At 38.2% G+C, this 19,265-nt stretch overlaps 1 protein-coding gene across 3 annotated transcripts in view; it reads left to right on the forward strand.

Annotated features, from left to right (window-relative positions):
- Positions 1-19,265, forward strand: part of fmn2b (formin 2b) — a 287,893-nt gene that overhangs the window by 133,953 nt on the left and 134,675 nt on the right. For all 3 annotated transcript variants that reach the window (XM_039737958.1, XM_039737959.1, XM_039737960.1), the window contains one exon: positions 8,958-9,019. In XM_039737958.1, the coding sequence (XP_039593892.1) occupies positions 8,958-9,019 (62 nt within the window). The remainder of the gene's footprint in view (positions 1-8,957; positions 9,020-19,265) is intronic.

Consider the following 19,265-nt stretch of genomic DNA (forward strand, 5'->3'; position numbering starts at 1 on the left):
CATTCTTCTCAGGACAGTTCCTGCCAGATTAGATTTTTCTGTAATTTAAATCTAACTTTTACAATAATAAAATTAAAAGACTGTCTTGTGTTCATGCCAACAGTGTGCCCTTATGCAGCAGTGGTCTATTCAGCATACTGGCCAGATATTTTGGCTCTCCACACTTCAAGTAACCAAATTGGTTGCCACAGAGGCATCTTCTGCCAGTGCAAACTGAAATCCACCGTGGCAAGGAGGGATATACCCTATGTACAGTATGTGTGGATATAAGTTACATTTATCATAAATGTGTGTATAGTGTGCATTTTGTGGGTACAATGGGCATATGTTGGAAATCAAAGCGTTCATCATTTGTAGTTTTACTAGATATTCCTGTAAATGAAATGAATGCACTTAAGCAGCACTTGAATCTGTTAGTCCGTTCATTTAGCATTAGATATCAAGTTTCTTAAGCACATTTTGTGCTCTCAATACCTTTTCTCCTTGTTTCTGACTTTTTAGGAAGTCTGTCATCCAGGATGTCATGCAGACATTTTTGAGGGTTTTGTGAGCAACCAACTTCACCACCACCGAGTTTACGAAATACTGATCAAAAGGGCTTTCTAAGCCACAAAATCCATATCCATTTATCTATTGCCAGTTTATGGAGAAATGTAGTCTATAGTCGTACATTATTTTAGAGAAATTATTTTCCTTCGAATGTGTTTTTAAAAGTTATCATTTGAAACTGCCATACTACTTCTGTGCTATTATAAATGAGAGATTTAAATCCACAAAACTGGGTAAAATGTATCTGTATAATTCTTAAAAACAACAAAAATGCATAACTAATTCAGTCTTGTTTTGGTTATTGACATTACCAAATTTTTCTTTAGTTGCATTCTGATTTGTTTATTTTAAAGTTGGCACTTTTGGTCACTGATGACATAGTGGCTCATTGGCTGTCTCACAGGTATACGGTCCTTGGTTTGACTTCTAAGTAATCAGTTTTGGCAGGAAGGAATTAAATCTCTTCTCCCTGTATTTGAGTAGCTTTTGAATATTTCACTTTATCTTCCACTTCAACATTAGAATGTCGAACTAACTGACGACTCCAAGCCGGCCTAGTATGGAGGATGTGTGCTCCAGTGCACTTTGCACTGGGCTTTTGTTTAATCTGGGACTGATTCAAAAAATATGTTCCACCAAGTTTGCTCATTGCTTCTTCTCAAGTGCTTGAATCAGGTGTTGCACAAGTCATGCCATTATAGAATTTTTTTTCTTTGAAGTCCTGTGTATAATTTAAGTTTTTGTATAGTTTTCATTTAATTATTTGTTTATAGGCCTTAATTAAATTTATTTATATTCAATCACATGAAGCTAATTATATTACAATCCAGAAGAAATAAAACAAACTTTAAAGTGCAGAGGAGTCATTGCTTTGGCAGTGGCAAAGTTCCCACATCCATTACGTAATCTGTATGATATGATAGATGCAATGTGATTTCAAATCCAAGAATAAATTGTAATTTTTCAAATTATATTCAGAATGCTTAATGACAGTCTTTATTTCACAGTTATTATATAGTTTAGATAAATTGTTACATTCAATATTTGTGTGGTAATAAGGAAAATGCAAAGAAATTTGCGCAAGCAATGCTATACCCTGAAGAGCAGTAACAGCAGTATTCTGAGTTAAGGAAATCTTTGTATAGCATGGCAAGCATACTTGTTGGTTATTTCTGCCATGTTTAACGAATATAAATTTCAGGGGTTATAGTTTTGAATTCTAGAAGCAAACATCTTGTAGTACGTCTTGGGGGAATGCCCATCCATCTATCCTGGCAGCACTTTGAATAAGGCAACACCCAACACTGGGTAGGACACCAGTTTACTTATGGTGCACACATTCTCTCTTTTGATCCAGATTATAGTACTTTTATTTTGTTATGTTTATACGTTCACTTTCTGAACTATTTGTTTATGTTCCACAGCTGACTGCATTTTTATTTATGATACTGTCCGAGTTGTCTTTGGCTCTCTATAGTCCTCCTATTGGTTTATGTAGTTTGTCAGTGTAGATTCAGTATCTCAGAATAATGCTTGTTTAAAATTGAGATGGCAACATAAATTATCATGCACCCTGTCCTAGATGTGATTGGCTCCAGCGTCCCCCATGACCCCCGTTCAGGACAAAGCAGTTTCAGAAAATGACTGACTGACGTAAATTATTACCTGTGATTAAAGAGAGTATGGGGTTTGTAGTGGTGCAAGATTTTTTTAAATAAAAATAGTGCAGGTCAGGCTAGTGGGTGTGGGTGCCATGCAGCCCCAGAGCATTTAGTGAGGAAATTGGTTGATCACGCATTCTAATGCAAACACGATCAGCTCAGTTGGTTTCCTCATTAACACTCCATATGTTGTTAAGCAAAGCAACTTCACACCCAAAGTATAAATGACCCTGAGTAGAATATAACAAATAAAAAAAGCATTATTTTAGTTAAATGATTTTATTTGCTTTAGTTATAAATGAACTAAAAAGCAAAAAATACAATTTTCTTTAACCACAATTTTACGTGGTTGTATGTGACTAAATAAAATCATGGGGCACACCATAAATTAATTGATTCAAACAATTTTTGAAACTTGTTTAGCATGGTGGGGAATAACAATGTTGTTTTTTTTTTATATTTTATGATAAAAGTAGCTCTTCTATTAATTGATTGAATGATTGAATTTCAGAGAAGGCTACCTTGTCAGTTCTGCACCTCAGCCTGGCACCACTCTTTAAATTTGGATTGCAGAACTGACAGACTACCCGTATGTATGCCATTTGTTCCAACAACAAAAGTAGCAACACTTACCACTGTGTGGACAAGTGTTTGCTGGACAGCACAAGAATGACAAACAATTAAAAAAAAAAAAAGTTTGATTTAGTGGAAGCTGCCCTAATTCCGAGTGGCAGTTATCATTAACTATCTCATAGAGGTCCACAGAGGGCTAGAGCCATAGTAAAGGGTCTAAAATCAAAACAATAGATTGTACTTGTAATCAATTAACAGTCTAAAATGATATTCCACAAGCTTGTGTTTGAAATTTATAATTTTAGAAGGTAGTACTACTGGTAAAGAATTAAATACCAAAAATCTATATATATAATTCACTAAGGCAAGACAACCATGGAAAGCACGCCGGAAGGGGTGTGGATTCACTAAGCCGCCGACAAGTGAGACAACTATGGCGCACGCAGGAAGGAGCCACGGCCACCAACTCCAAGACCATTGGATACGATGACAAGTCGCAGGGCCACGCCCACCAACTCAGACGCGATGACACAGAAAAAATGGCGTCATTTATATTCATCTGTCGTAGAGGCCACATGCAGTGCAGGTCAGGTTAATGTCATGTGCATGTCCTGCACCTCCGAGCTATGTTGACTGTTCATAGAGGCATGTTTCTCGCGGAGGTGAATCGCCATATGCAGCGTGTGAAACGTTTTGCAAGGGTTATCCCATGGGATCCTTAAAATAATCCTTTACAACTGAGGTTAAAGCACAATGAAGTAAGCAGTCTTTAAAAAGCGACTTTTCGGTTACGACACACAACCACGTGCACCATTGCAAACTGTTTTACACGCTACATACAGCTTTTCGCATCCGCGACAAACCTGCGTCTTCTTAGATGCTCCTGCAGGAACATGGAAGACATTTTCCTGCCTACCAACACTCCTTTTTCACCGGCCAGCATCTACCCTCACTCTGTAGGCATTCACACTGCCTGCCCATTTGCCCGGACGCAAAAAATCACCAGCATCCCAGTTAGTCCCTTTTGTCTGTGGTAAGAGTCCACATGAACGTCTGAGCCTCACGGCGTTTGTTATGCTGCGGGTTCACTATTGTGTTGTATTATGCTCTCTCCAGAGTTCCATCTTTTCATTCACTTACTGTTGTTTTCTCACACCAACCCGTTTTAGACATCTGTGTCTTTTCAGAAGTGTTTGGCATTCAATAAATAATTATGCATGAGATTGAGCGTGTGTCTACCCAGCGCAGAGAGGCATGAGTAAGCCGTTGAACCCCATTCGGGCTGCAAGCCGTTGAATTCCCACTAAGTGTGACTCATATGCTCCCACTCTTTGCATCCCTACCCTTTATACACACCCCGCTCCCACCTCGCTACTACCGTGGTCGGGTATCTTGGTGGATTATATATAGAAAAGCAGCCAAAACCAAGGGGTATCCCATGGGGTCCTTAAAACAGTCCTTTACAACTGAGGTTAAAACACAATGAAGTAAGCAGTCTTTAAAAACCGAGTTTTCGGTTACGACGCACAACCGCGTGCACCATAGCAAACTGTTTTACACTCAACATACAGCAATTCGCATCCGCGACAAACATGCGTCGTTTTAGATGCTCCTGCACTTTGTTCACACCCCCCTCCCACCTTGCTACTACCGTGGTCGGGTGTCTTGGTGGGTTATATATAGAAAGGCAGCCAAAACCGCACAGAGCAATGAAAAGTCTATTGTTCCATCTTTTCATTCACTTTCTGTTGTATCCTCAAACCCTCCCTTGTTAGACAACTGTGTCTTTCCAGAAGTGTTCAACCATCAATAAATAATTATGCAGCGTTTGTTATGCTGCGGGTTCACTATTGTGTTGTATTTTGCTCTCTCCAGAGTTCCATCTTTTCATTCACTTACTGTTGTATTCTCACACCAACCTGTTTTAGACAACCGTGTCTTTCCAGAAGTGTTTAGCATTCAATAAATAATTATGCATGACATTGAGCGTGTGTCTAGCCGGTGCAGAGAGGCATGGATAAGCCGTTGAACCCCATTCGGGCTGCAAACCGTGGAATTCCCACTAAGTGCGACTCATACGCTCCCACTGGTTGCGTGCCAACGCTTAGTACACACCTCCCTCCCACCTCGCTACTACCGTGGTGGGTTGTCTTGGTGGATTATATATAGAAAAGCAGCCAAAACCGCACAGAGCAATGAAACGTCTACGTCAGTCACAGGTACATCTGGACTGTGTAAAGACGACGACTCAAGTGACGAGTTGGAGGTGGGCACATGAGCGGGCAGTGCATACTAAACGAGAAATCAGCAGACTAGCATGACGGACGGAGCTGAATGGACGTCCTCCTTCTCTCCTCCCGTTCCACACTCCGTGCCCTGCACCCCCATCCCTTAGTCTGGCAGGAGAAGGTGCAAGGGCGGTCCGCCAGTTTTAAGCCACAGACAATTGAGTGTGGGTTCGTTCTGTGCATTGTTACAATGTTGCATTTCTTGCTGATTTATTACATTACCGATTTTTCAAATGTTAATTTTCTCCCTGTGCTTAAAAATCATTAAAAAACCAGCCTGATTATGCGGCGGGTTGGCTAGTATGATCATATTCTTGTTCAGCAACCTCAAAATAGCATTAAATGACACTCCTCATGCCTATATTACTGATAAAGTTTGGGGTAAAGCAGTAACTTTCACCCCTTGTATACCATTAGGGGTGAACCTTGGAGTCAGTTGATGTGGCATGCACATCTTTTTAGAACATTAGAACACACCAACAAAGCTTACCAGTTCTATCCACTTAATTCTTCTAAAATCTCAGGTCTAGTTTTGAAAGTCCCTAAAGTCCTACTGTCTACCACACTACTTTGTCGCTTATTCCAAGTGTCTATGGTTCTCTGAATATAGAAGACTGTCTCCTCCAAGCCATCCTCTTAAAAAGTCCAACAGGACAGGAGCACTGGCTTCATTATTAAAATTTGACTTTGAGTTTACTAAACCTGCTTGTTTTTTGTTTTTTTTTTGTTTTTTTTGCTGATCCCTTTAACTCCTGCAATACACTCCAACCCCGATGGCTTGCTGTTTGTCCTCCTATGAGGTTAACTTTACTTTTTTCTATATATAGCACAGCTATATAGCAGTAACCAGAACCCAAAGTTTTTAGGAGCAAAATGTATTTTTTATTCTCACACAAAAGAAAACTCCAGCTCTCAGCCGATTCTCCTTCTTTCTCAAGGATGACGTCAGAATGTCTCAGTCTCCACTCACTCTTCAAGTCCTTATGATCATTTTTGTTGAAGACACCTGTTGGTTTACTGCTTTATCATAAGGTTGTAATTTACTGCAAAAATGTTGTCCAATAAAGCAATTGTTTTTTTATGTCTAGAAGGCCAAAAATAGAGGGGAAGCTGGAAAAGCTTGACGTTTTGCATAACCAGATATCAAGATGACTTGAATGGTATCAGATGCATGTGTTTTCTCATACCAGTGAGTCAGGAGATGCTGGACAAAAAAAAAAAATCAAGTGATTTCAAAATGTTCATATGTACTTCTTATGAACACAAAAACAGTTTCATTTTAAAATAAATAGACTCTGAGGTGAAAATGTATGCAACACAATAACACCAAATACATTTTTCTCAGTCATAGTAGAAGCAATAGAGTGGTGCTCAGTTAATTAACAGAGTGGAGTTCATTTGACCCCAGTGTTGATGCTGCTCTTTCCCATGAGTCCATAGGAGTAAGTGGGCTTGTTAACTGAGTGAGTCACCCCTTCCAATATAAGCAATGCACATTTTGTTTTGCTGAATGCTTTAGAAAAAATGAAAATCATGATGAATTAATAACAATGTGTGTCATTAAACTTTGTGAAATTGAAGACTGCTTTAACCTACAACTAAAATATTAGTTTGGGGTGGATAAATCTTTTGTGTATGTGCCCTCAGTAAATTTAAAACCAGTCCAACCTCATCCCTTCTCGATGGCAAAAAGTTGTTCAAATATAGAAAATTGAAAACAGGTGAATACAAGGCTACTGTAGTTTTAAGGTTATCAGAAATTCTGTAACATTCAATAATCTAATTACATAGCATGTCTGATATAAAGCAAAGAGGGTAGATCTTATAAAAAATATTCAGAGACAGTGCTTCATAATATTTATTGAAAAATAACCTTTTTCATAATGTAACAACTTGCATCTTTCATCAAATGATGTATGAAATGGATGTGTTCTCACCACTAAAACTGAAACAAATTCGTGTTGAATATACAAACTGACACTTTGTACTTTAGAAATGTCAGGCATCGAATATAGCACTGTCAAAAGTCTGACCTGCAGTTCTGAAGTCTGACCTCTCTTTGTCACAATAATTTTAGTTTGTTCTCATCTCACACCTAAGCTTTTGTCACTGTCAAATGCAGTTATTATTTTAGACAGCCAAGGTCCTGTGGTAGAAAGCTATACATAGTGGTTTGCATATATTCTGTGCTAAATAAAGAAATGTAATAGTATATCTCAGATTAAACAATCACAACTTCGGCTGTGTTTGTATTTAAACATTTACTTTTAAAAGATTACAGTTTTGGGCGCCAGATCTGTGCTGCTAGACAAAAAGGCGACATTAGAAATTCAAACAAGGCTGCTTTGTTCCTTGACAGTTTTAGGTAACATTTATTTTTCCTGTGACCACTAGAGCTAAGCTACACACAGATTAGTAAAGTCTGGTAGGCTTAACACATATTTTTCAAATGCTTTGAGTTGCCTTGTATTTATTTTTTTTATGCTTTCTATTTTTCATAATTATCGGTAACATTGTATCCTTAATTAACTGATTCATGGTAAGATTACTTATAAAAACTTCTGCATACAGTACAACTAACAGTCTTTTCAGCTTTATTCAGTTTTCCTTAACGTGTAGAAGGATACCAGCTTGGATGTGGCATTTTACAGAAGACACATGTGTGTTTACAGCTGCATAGTGGTTAAAACGGCTACCTCCCAATTCCAGAGGATTGGGTTTGATTAAAATTGGGTCACTGGGTGGATTGCCCATTCTCCTAAGTTGGCAAGGTTATTTTCTTTGAATATTTAATATGATGTGAGTGATGGACGCTGTTAAGGAGAAGTGAGGTTGCAGGAGTGGAATCTCACAGCAGGAGCACACCGTGAGATTGAGCAATGGAGCTGAGGTGCAGCTGAGCGTTGAGACTCCGGTTCAGTCCTTTTCAGCCCTACTTTTTATTCTTTTATTTCCTCATATACCACCAGACGGCTGTTTGCGTACCCCAAGAAAATTGAGGACCACTGCATGCATGTTTAACTACATTGGTATATGACTACTTTTACATAACACTTGACCATTTTCAGTTACTTATGTATTTAAAAACTGGACAATTTATAGAAAATACATTTATTTAAAATTGGAATAGGTTTTTTTTTTTTTTTTTAAACAACAACAAACTAATGTCAGGCTTGCTGGGGCTGCAGCTCACAATTTGCAAACCATTGTTGATCAAAACTCCATATGTAATTCATGTGGTGAATGTGATTAAGCAAAAAATAGTTATCTTTAAAATTCATTGATTTGCAATGTCCTTTAAGTTAGTTGTCATTGAACTTTGTAACTAGATTTAGTTAATTGCATCTTGACACATCAAATTTAAGAAGCTTAGCTGCATTAAGATCTCAAAAAGAGTAAAATTGGGGCCCTGGAAATAATAGGTGGCACCAAGTTCTGGGGGAAAAATGAAAGAAAAATTCCTCATTTGACTAAAAGCCTATTGCTTTTGTGCACACAGACTTTAACCGGGGTTAACAGATGTGAAGTAAACTAATTAATCTGCAAGTCGGTAAAGCAAGATGGCATATTGATGTTTCTGTACTTCAACTAAAAGGTCGATTCATCTTAGCATTCTCACTGTTGTCTACTTTGAAATGTCTAATTTACTGGTAATGCTCGATGAATAGTTTTGTCATCTATATTGTAAAAGTTTGGCTGCACAGGATTTATGCTTCTTTGCCTTCGGTCTTGAAATGCGTATTTCAGCAGGTCTTTGTGACCTGATGATTTTATTTCTCACAGTTCTACTAATCTTTCACTAACACAGACCATTTCTTTTTAGATTTCTGTCTTTCCGTTTTTATTTTTTTTGTGGCAACTAATTCTTTCTTTATCTTTTGTATAGCGGTTTTGAACTTGGACAATGCTGTGGTTGACCTGGAGACCCTTCAAGCTTTGTATGAGAATGTAAGTATATATTCAGTAGATAAAAAAATCTAAAATCCAAAAATTGTAATTTTGAACAGTTGTACAGTATAATAAAGTACAGTACAGTTGTAGTTTAGATTGTGTGTTCATCAAACTTTTTATCTCTTGTATTTAAATTAATTTGCTGTTTATTTAGTATTATGTAGTTTAAAGTTTGAAAAATTATCTTAATAGCTTGTTAGCATTTCATAACATAACTCAGTCTTTTATTTATGTAATTGTTATGCTAAGAGAATAAATAAAACTTACATCTTTTGACTATGGAGCCGTATGACCCGCTGAAACACTGTAATATCAAGAAAATAATACAGCTTTAGAAGAAAATAAAGGAGTTCATAAATTTACATAAATGAGTTTTTAAAAATTCACTAATGGATTCTTAGTGTTCAACAAACACATGTACTGTATATTCTCAATACTGTTAATTTTTTATGTAAAGCAATTCATATTTTGGGTAGGGTGTTGGGTATACATTTATTTGCTCAGCAGACAATTTTCTCCAAAGCAACTTACAAAAGAGGTCAGCATAATTGATTAAACAGTCTGGGTGACCGTTTAGGAACAAGTGTTACAAATTAATCGCCACCAGTGAAGAGCTCAAAGCAAAATGCAAGTGAGTTACAACTGCTTACTTAACAAAGCCAATATCAGTTAGACAGAAATTGACCAAATAAGAGAGTCTCCAGATGCTGCTTAAACACATTGAGGGAGTCAGAAATTCTAATGGAGGTGGGCAGCTCATTCCACCAGACAGGAAGTATGCATGAAGAGTCTTGTTTGAGATTTAATGCATTTTAGTTGGCATCACCAGGCGATATTCGTCAGCAGACCTGAGTGAGCGCAGAGCAGCATAGGACCTCACAGGAGTCTCCATACACAGTATGTAGGTGTTGACCCATTGACCACTCTGTTAGCAAGCATCAAGGATTTGAACTTAATATGTGCAGCTATAAGGAGCCCATGTAGTGAAAAGAGGAGTGACATGTGGCCTCCTTGGCTGGTTGAACGCCAGACGTGTTGCTGTATTTCGAATCCTCTGCAGCTTCTTGCTGACACATGCCAGTACTCCTGCCAGCAGGGAGTAGTTGTAGTAATCCAGACGTGACAAGACCAAAGCCTTGACAAGGAGTTGTACTGCATACTCTGTCAGATACGGTCTGATCTTGTGGATACTGGAGAGTGCGACTGACTTTCAGCTCTAGGAGACTGGCATTGAATCCTGGCCTGTTTTTGTGGGGTTTTTTTGGTATGTTTGTTTTGTGTCTGCATGTGTTTTTTTTCCTAGGGGTACTTTAGTTTCTCATCCAAATGAAGAGCATTGGGGCTTAATTGATTACTATAAATTAGCCCTGTGAGTATATAGGTGTTTTTATTAGCCTGCTTTATGATGGATTAGTGCTAATCAAGGTTGGCTCCCGCTTTGGTTTCAATGCTGCTGAGAACATTTATTTCACCCTCCTGTGAATATAAAATTGCTTTGCGTAGGTTCGGGAACTAGAGGCATACATTTTACACTAACAGAATGTAATCAAGCTTCGTCTGTGTGGATCAAATGAATGTACAGTATATGGTATATTACATATACAAGAACAATGTGGTGTCCATGTATGCATTCTTACAAATCAATAACTCCAGGCCTGAAAATAATAGTAAAGTCCTTGTTGCCATTGTCCTTTTAATATTTTCCTGAAATGAGGCTATTGCCTTTGATAGTGCAGAATGCAAGCTTTGCAGTTTAGATTATAAATGATACTTGGGCTGCTTTCAAGGAGTGCGGCTGGAATTGCTATATCAAAACAAATATGTAGACCACAAACCTGCAGGAATTTTTTACTATTTACTGTGGAATTAAAGACTTGTAAAAGTCTCTCATTAAGTGTTGCTTGGATTTCTTGTTACAATATATACAGCTGAGTGGTTTACGTGCTAACAGAAGTCTGTGCCGTGAGGACGGAAAGAGAAAAAAAACTTACTATAGCCAACTGTATAAATTCAGCTGTAACATCATAATGAAATATCATGGAGAAAATATCACTATTTGAAAGCTTAACTCACTTTTGATTGGCTTGTCTGCTGTAATAATTTTTGGTGGGTATAATTTTTATTTTATGGGTCTGTTAATGAAAGGGGTGGTGGGAATGACTTGTTTACAGTTTAGCATTTCACTTCAGACAATACCTCCACTTGCACAATAGTAAACGCTTATTTTACAGCTGGCATCTTGTGAGTATGGAGAACTCAACCAGCATGAAAGAATATAAGATGCTAGTATTTTTACTTGAAATGTAATTAAAAAACATGAGTCAGATTTTGAGTCCTTGTAAACATGGTCATGCATAAAAAGGTCAGTATGTTCATTGATCAAACCCAGAGCTGTCGGATGCTTCTTGAAAAGGCAGGCAAAAGTGCAAAATGCAGAACAGGTCAGGAACCATGAGTTAATCCAAAGCAAAATCAAAGAGGTACAAACACAGGATGCAATGAACAAAACTTGACTTGGGAGTGCAGTATATGCTTTCTGGAATTGGGGTTCTGATTTATAAGACAGGAGCCAGTTTAAATATTATAACTGCTGTAAGGCAGGTTGGCCTTCAAATAACAGCTAAGCACTAAGCAGTGTATAGTTTGAATCCCACTCCACATTCAAATGTTGCTGCTCTTAAAGAAGTGGATCACATTATGTGTTTGTTCAGCTGACACATTTTTTGAAAGGATACTAATTTACAAATGTTCAGTACAGGTCTCTTTCTGGTTGTTCTACAGTTGGAGGTATATGAAATGACGTACTTTAGTCAACTTTGGGAAATAAGCTGGCAGTAATAGAAGTTGGGGTCAATGGTGGCATCTGTGAAAGACAGGGAGGCTCATGGTGGCTATGGAGGTGACCAGGGTGAAGGAAGACCGCTAATGGGTGGGTGAAAACAGTTAGCGAGCATGTGCATGGCCAGTGGACAATGTGAAAGGGCATTCATACAAGACCAGTGAGCTAGCCAGACCTTGGGAGATGCTTCAAGCAAGAATGTGTTTCTTAATACAGGCCACTTACAGTGTGATGTAATTCCAATCCTATCCAATTTAATCCATTAGTATGGCATGTAAGTGTAGTGGGAGCAAGCCTGCAGCACATCTTGTTGTGATGTTAAGCCACCTTGACATCATGACCAGGTGCTGAGGAAGTGAGCATAATCTGTGAAGATGATGAAAGTCCGGGTAAACACCTGAAGAACTTTTTATCTGCAGTTCTGGCGGCACTGGAAGACACCACATATGGGGCAGTTATGGACCCAGGAACTGACTGAAGTCAGCAACTGATGTTTCCCCACAGAGATGGATGAAACAGCCTGGAGATCTGACATTATCATCTGGTCAGGGCAACAGAAGGAAGTCCTGTTGGTGAAACTAATAGACCTCTGTGAAAAAAACATGGAGGCAGCATTATGAGAGAAACCAGGCCAGATATGTGGAGAGCTGGTGAGCGACTGCAATGAACTTGCCCAAAAGGCATCGATCTAGCCAGTGGAGGTTGGCTGTCAAGGTTTTGTGGGCCTTCATTCACACATTTCCTGAGGGACATTGAACCGTCAAGAGAAAACTGGAGAAGGCACTGAAAGGGGTGGCAGAAAAGCATGGTGCAAATTAGCAACGCCAGTCCACCTGATCTGCATATGTCTGCGATATGACACTCGGCTGTATCATTCCATCTGTAAACTTCTGTAAATGCTCTTGGCTGTTTCTAATCTCTTTCCAGGAAACCAAAGGTTTTTTTTAACTAAGCATGAGATTTTTAACATACATTTTGACACCTAAACAGATTGCAAAATTGAAGAAAATGTTCAAAAATGACAACCAGCGTGTGCAATGGGGGACCCAAATATTATATATATAAACTGCTCAAAAAAATTAAAGGAACACTTTGAAAACACATCAGATCTCAATGGGAAAAAGAAATCCTCCTGGATATCTATACTGATATAGACTGGGTAATGTGTTAGGAACGAAAGGATGCCACATCGTTTGATGGAAATGAAAATGATCAACCTACAGAGCCCTGAATTCAAAGACGCCCCAAAAATCAGAGTGAAAAAATTATGTGGCAGGCTAGTCCATTTTGCCAAAATTTAATTGCAGCAACTCAGAATTGTACGCAGCACTTTGTATGGCCCCTGTGTTCTTGTATACATGTCTGACAACATCGGTGCATGCTTCTAATGAGATGACAGATGGTGTTGTGGGGGATCTCCTCCCAGATCTGGACCAGGGCATCACTGAGCTCCTGGACAGTCTGAGGTGCAACCTGGTGGCATTGGATGGACCAAAACATAATGTCCCAGAGGTGTTCTATTGGATTTAGGTCAGGAAAGTGTGGTGGACAGTCAATGGTATCAATTCCTTCATCCTCCAGAAACTGCCTGCATACTCTCACCACATGAGGCCAGGAATTGTTGTGCACCAGGAGCCACTGTACCAGCATACGGTCTGACAATGGGTCCAAGGATTTCATCCTGATACCTAATGGCAGCCAAGGTGCCTTTGTCAAGCCTGTAGCGGTCTGTGTGACCCTCCATGGATATGCCTCCCCAGACAATCATTAACCCACCACCAAACTGCTCATGCTGAATGATGTTACAGGCAGCATAATGTTCTCCATGGCTTCTCCAGACCTTTTCACTTCTGTCACATGCTCAGGGTGAACCTGCTGTCATCTGTAAAAAGCACAGGGCACCAGTGGTGCATCTGCCAATTCTGGTATTCAATGGCGAATGCCAATCGAGCTGCATGCTGCTGGGCAGTGAGCTCAGGGCCCATTAGAGGACATGGGGCCCTTGGGTCACCCTCATGAAGTCTTTCTGGTTGTTTGGTCAGAGACATTCACACCAGTGGCCTGCTGGAGGTCATTTTGTAGGGCTCTGGCAGTGCTCATCCTGTTCCTCCTTGCCCAAAGGAGCAGATACTGGCCCTGCTGATGGGTTGTGGACCTTCTATGGCCCTCTCCAGCTCTCCTAGAGTAACTGCTTGTCTCCTAGAATCTCCTCCATGCCCTTGAGACTGTGCAGGGAGACACAGCAAACCTTCTGGCAATGACACGTATTGATGTGCCATCCTGGAGAAGTTGGACTACCTGTGCAACCTCTGTAGGGCCCAGGTATCGCCTCATGCTACCAGTAGTGACACTGACTGTAGCCAAATGCAAAACTAGTGAAGAAACAGTCAGAAAAGATGAGGAGGGAAAAATGTCAGTGGCCTCCACCTGTTAAACCATTCCTGTTTTGGGGGTCATCTCATTGTTGCCCCTCTAGTGCATCTGTTGTTAATGTCATTAACACCACAGCAGCTGAAACTGATTAACAACCCCCTCTGCTACTTAACTGACCAGATTAATATCCCATAAGTTTCATTGACTTTATGCTATACTCTGATTAAAAGTGTTCCTTTAATTCTTTTGAGCAGTATATATATATATATATATATATATATATATATATATATATATATATATATATATATATATATATATAATATAAAATCTCAGACTAAAACTTAATTATAAAATTTACAGCATTAGTCACTTGCAAAATACTCCCCTTGAGATGCAATACATTTATTCCTGTTAATATTTACTGTACTCCTCTTTTGTTACTGTCTCTCGAGCGACCAGCACTTTTCCATGGTAGGAAATCTTCTACGCTTCAGTCTCGATTTTAATTTCATGACCAAAAAGAAGCCACAAGAGGCAAGATCTGGCTAATATGCTGGTATAAAGCAAGCACAACATCGGTTTTAGTCAAAACCTCTTTGACTGACAACGGAGTGTGTGCAGGTGTGCTGTCATGGTGCAAAATGCAGTTTTGCTTGTGCCACTGCTCTGAGTCTTTATTTTCCAGTGTTTGCCCATAAGTACCCTAGCACTTAAATGTAATATCAGTGATTAATAATCTGTTCTCATGGGAGGGGGAAAAAAAAAACCTCTTTGTTAACAAGTCTATCATTGTCAGTGCAACCTTCATTGTCCTTGGAAAATCTGCATAGCAAATTCTGCCATGGTGGCTTGGAGAAAACAACAAACAATCACCAAAGTCATCTGCACAATGATGGAATAAACACCACTCGGCAGACTGATTAACCAGACTGTAGGGCTACAATAATCATTGGTATATTTGATAACTACATCCCACTCTTGTGCTATTGAATACATCTGGGAATTTTGGGGATCCCTCCCTTCCCTCACCCCATGTACAATGTAATGTGCTTCAGTGCTGACCCATCATAAATACTGGGGGAGTGACAAAATAAAAAAATTATTGGTTACAAGTTAGATGATAATCTTGCAATAATAATATAATACTCAAATCTGCACAGTGTTGGAGTCACAGATATGACAATGTAAAACTAATAATCAACACAGTAACAGGCTGCAGTTGTAGACTTTGAATGTTTAAGACTGATATAATTAAAATATAAGCATCTGTCAGATGGGCTTACATTAAAACTTATGTTAAAACTCTAAGTGTTGTCCTCCATTGTTTGCTGTCTTCAGTGACTTGATTATACTCTTTATAGTTGCTTCTGGGACAGATAAAAATATTTCATAATTGGAACCTCACAGATAAAACTGATGCTGTGCATTGATTAAATGATGATGTTGACATCTTTGCATACATTTAGCCAGGATAGGTAAATGCTTAGAGATAACCAGTAAACTTTAATTTCATTGAATTTTGTGATTACATGAGACTAATCAGTTTACATCAAAGGTCTAATTAGAATCATTATGGTGGTTATTTATGAGAATAGTATAGCTACAGTTGTGCTTCCACCATCAATATAAACTGCATTGTTAGTTGTTGGCACAAATGCAGTAAAGAGCTACTCCAACTAGTACTTGTTTGAATTGCTATTCAGCAGTAATGCATTTTCACTCATATGACATAGCTTTAATCTTTTAAGAGCAATGTGAAATGCCATAGAAAATTTGAAAGAAACCCTTCTAATATAGCCTAGTTCCTACATATTTTCTGCCTCAAATCTGTACTTTTTCCAAGAGTTTTTGCAAACACATTTGACAGTGATGACTAAACTCGGAGCACCTTTGAACACTAGCCATCATTAGCTGACCAATTCATAAACACCCTACACTGAAAACATTTTGAAGTCAGCATGTAGTTTATTAATGTTTACGAGGCTGTATCTGTCTGATTTATTTTTATTATTGTTAATATTCAGGGTCAACATCAGTACACAATCATGCCCAATTTGAATAACTTGAAAAATGAATTTGAACAATTACAGTATATAAAAAACAGAACTGAGACATTTTCACCTGCTGTCTGAATGTAGCCTCACTAGGATATGCAGAGTCAAACTCGGCTTCTCAGCTCATTTTTACCGTCACGACTTCTTTCTAGCACTGTTCCAGTATTGATGCCTACCACACCAGGCCTATAAATTCTACTTCAACTTCACCTAAAGTACTGTTGGGGGCCAGAGCCCCAGATGCCTAATTAGGTGGCCAAGGCAGATAACAAAAAACTGTAAAACATTGCAACAAAATTAATAAATCAACATTTCAATGAAAATTATAATTTCATAAATACAAAGATGAAAGAATGCTGAAACCAGAATTAATAACATAATATAAAAATATATTTAAATAATACAAAAGTAAAAAAATTCTGAATTGGTATAAATCACCCTTATTGGGGGTGTTCATAAGAAATGTAATATTTACAGTACATAAGTACAAAATAAACAGCAGTAATTGAGTTAACTATTTAAAATCTTAAAATTTGTGTTTCAGTGTAAGTGTTTGAAGTAGAAATATTCTTGATTTGTCATAGAAATTTGTCATTTTCACCCTGTAATAGTGGCCCACTCCATAGAAGGCTCAATATATAATAAAGGATCAAAAATAACATCTTCATAATCGTTGACCTTGAAATAGTCTAAAGCAATATTCCACAGGGTTATGTTTGAAATCTGCCATTTGTAACCTTCTGGGAGTGGCTAGTAGAGGGCTAGGACCACTGGTAAAGAAGCACATACCAGAAATATAATCATGTTTGTGATCCGCATCCTTAAAATACAGTGAGACCTCTGTTCATGAACACCTCTCTTTTCCGTCATGAAATTGGTCTCCATATATGAATTGTTACTCAGAACCCGAGCATTTTCGAACATGATCAAATGTGTATGGTTTGCTTAGCGTTGGTTAAACAAATGAATCTTGAGTCTGTTTGAGCCCATCCTTCGCCGAATAAATACATGAATTATTTTATTGTGAACACGTTAGCAGTTTTTTGTGTATTTTACTGTTGAGTTACGAAAGTGTATGGCCAGCATGGGCCAAAGAAAGCATTAAAGGATGCACCCATGAAGAAATCAGTGAAAACTCTTACCTTTTATATGTAAATTTTATTGTCTTTATATATAAAATAAATAAGCACTTATTGACCCACTATATAAAATGTATGTTTATCAACAGTTCTGGGTTGTGGAACAGATTAAGTAAATTTGCATTATTTCGTATGGGGAAAATTTGATTCGGAATGTGAGCATTTCTGATCACGAGTTACTTACTGGAACGGATTAATCTCGTGAACTGAGGTTCCACTGGAGTATAAAACACTCCACATGCCTGTATTACCAATCCCCATTTTTTGAAGTTTTGTGAAAATGATTAACCCTTTCAGTGCTGGATTTTCTGTTTTTATAGGAAACATTATTTTGTTAGATATTCTACCTTTGTGGTGTCTAGGAAGCTCAAAAATGAAAAAAAACCCAAAAAAGATTCACTATTATACAATAGCTGCCAAATACTTCAATACTACTTGTTTCACTTTCGTGTTTCACGGACTGTATGCTGGTCTCTCCAGTCTGTGCTAATAGTAGCTCGCCTGGTTCCAGTGGCTGCAAACATATCTGTGCTTTACAAAAATGGTTGCATATTTATGTACTGGTAGTAGGATGTCGGGGCCGAAAGGGTTAACTTTGACCCTTCAGATCTCATTAGAAGGTGAACACCCGGGGTCAAGTTGATGCACAAGGTAAGTTCTTCTGATCAGTTTAAATGTGATTGTTTTTTTTTTTTTTTTCTTTCCCTTCCCCCTGTGTAATACTAATTCATCCAACAGTGTATTCAGTAAGAAATAGAAGTATGTGATGCTTCTGCCTGAGAAATTAGTCACCATGTTAAAAGTAACATGGGAAACGAGCTGTTTCCTGAGAAATCTGGGAAGAAAAATGTAGTGTGGGAGAGAAATAGTCAAGTAAATCCCACCGTGAAAGAGTGACTATAATGAAGAGGCAAGAACAAAGATGTTTGACAAGGTCTTGTATACAAGCATTTAGGGAGGAAAGTCGGAATGTTTAAAAAATAAAAAAAAAGTACTTGAAGGAATAAGTTAGAATTATCAAAACATCTGTTGAAATTGAAAATGAGGAAGGAGGAGGAGGCATTTCTGAAGATTTCTAAAACAGTCTCATTTGCCAGCTAGTTATAGACCTGCTTCTGTTGAGTAATTTTTAATTTTAAGTGTTAACATTGTTTTCATAAAGAAAATCTCAGCTGCCTTTTTCAAATAGATGTATTAATAAAAACATGCCATAGCTCTAGGTGAGATGTGCATTTTTTATCCTTAGGTTTAGCTTTATATTCGTTGGTTCATTTTGGATTCCATGATAACCTTTAATTTATCACAGGCTGAGTCAGCTTAGGTTGTGCTACAGAAGGGTTATTTATGTTCTATACTTTATATCCTCATCCTCAAGAAATACTCGGCATGCTTTTACAGCAGGAGTTCCCAACTCCGGTCTTGGAGGACCACAGTTGCAGCAGATTTTCTCTCTGACCCTTAATTAGTGACCTGTTTTGCTGCTAATTAACTTCTTTTGAATTCATTTTAATTGACTTGTTTTTTTAAGATTTGTTCCCCTGAATTTCTTCATCGTTCCTCTGAATTGTTTCATTTCTTTCCTTAAATGGCACCCAAACACAAATGAAATGTGAAGTAAATGAGCCAACAGAAAAGCAACTAAGCCAGGGCCTCAAACTCCAAACAATTTCACACTAAGTAGTTGCTTGATTTGGCACCGAGTCTTGATGTTAATTAAACCCGTTTTTTAATTCCATGTCTTAGTGCTGCACTCACTGTTCAATAGCATACATTTCTGAAATTGTTGATTTTCTCTTTTCTAAGAGCACTGTTAAAATGCTTTGGGACCCGAGGCC

The sequence above is a fragment of the Polypterus senegalus genome, chromosome 16 (genome assembly GCF_016835505.1).
Source record: "Polypterus senegalus isolate Bchr_013 chromosome 16, ASM1683550v1, whole genome shotgun sequence".
NCBI lineage: Eukaryota > Metazoa > Chordata > Cladistia > Polypteriformes > Polypteridae > Polypterus > Polypterus senegalus.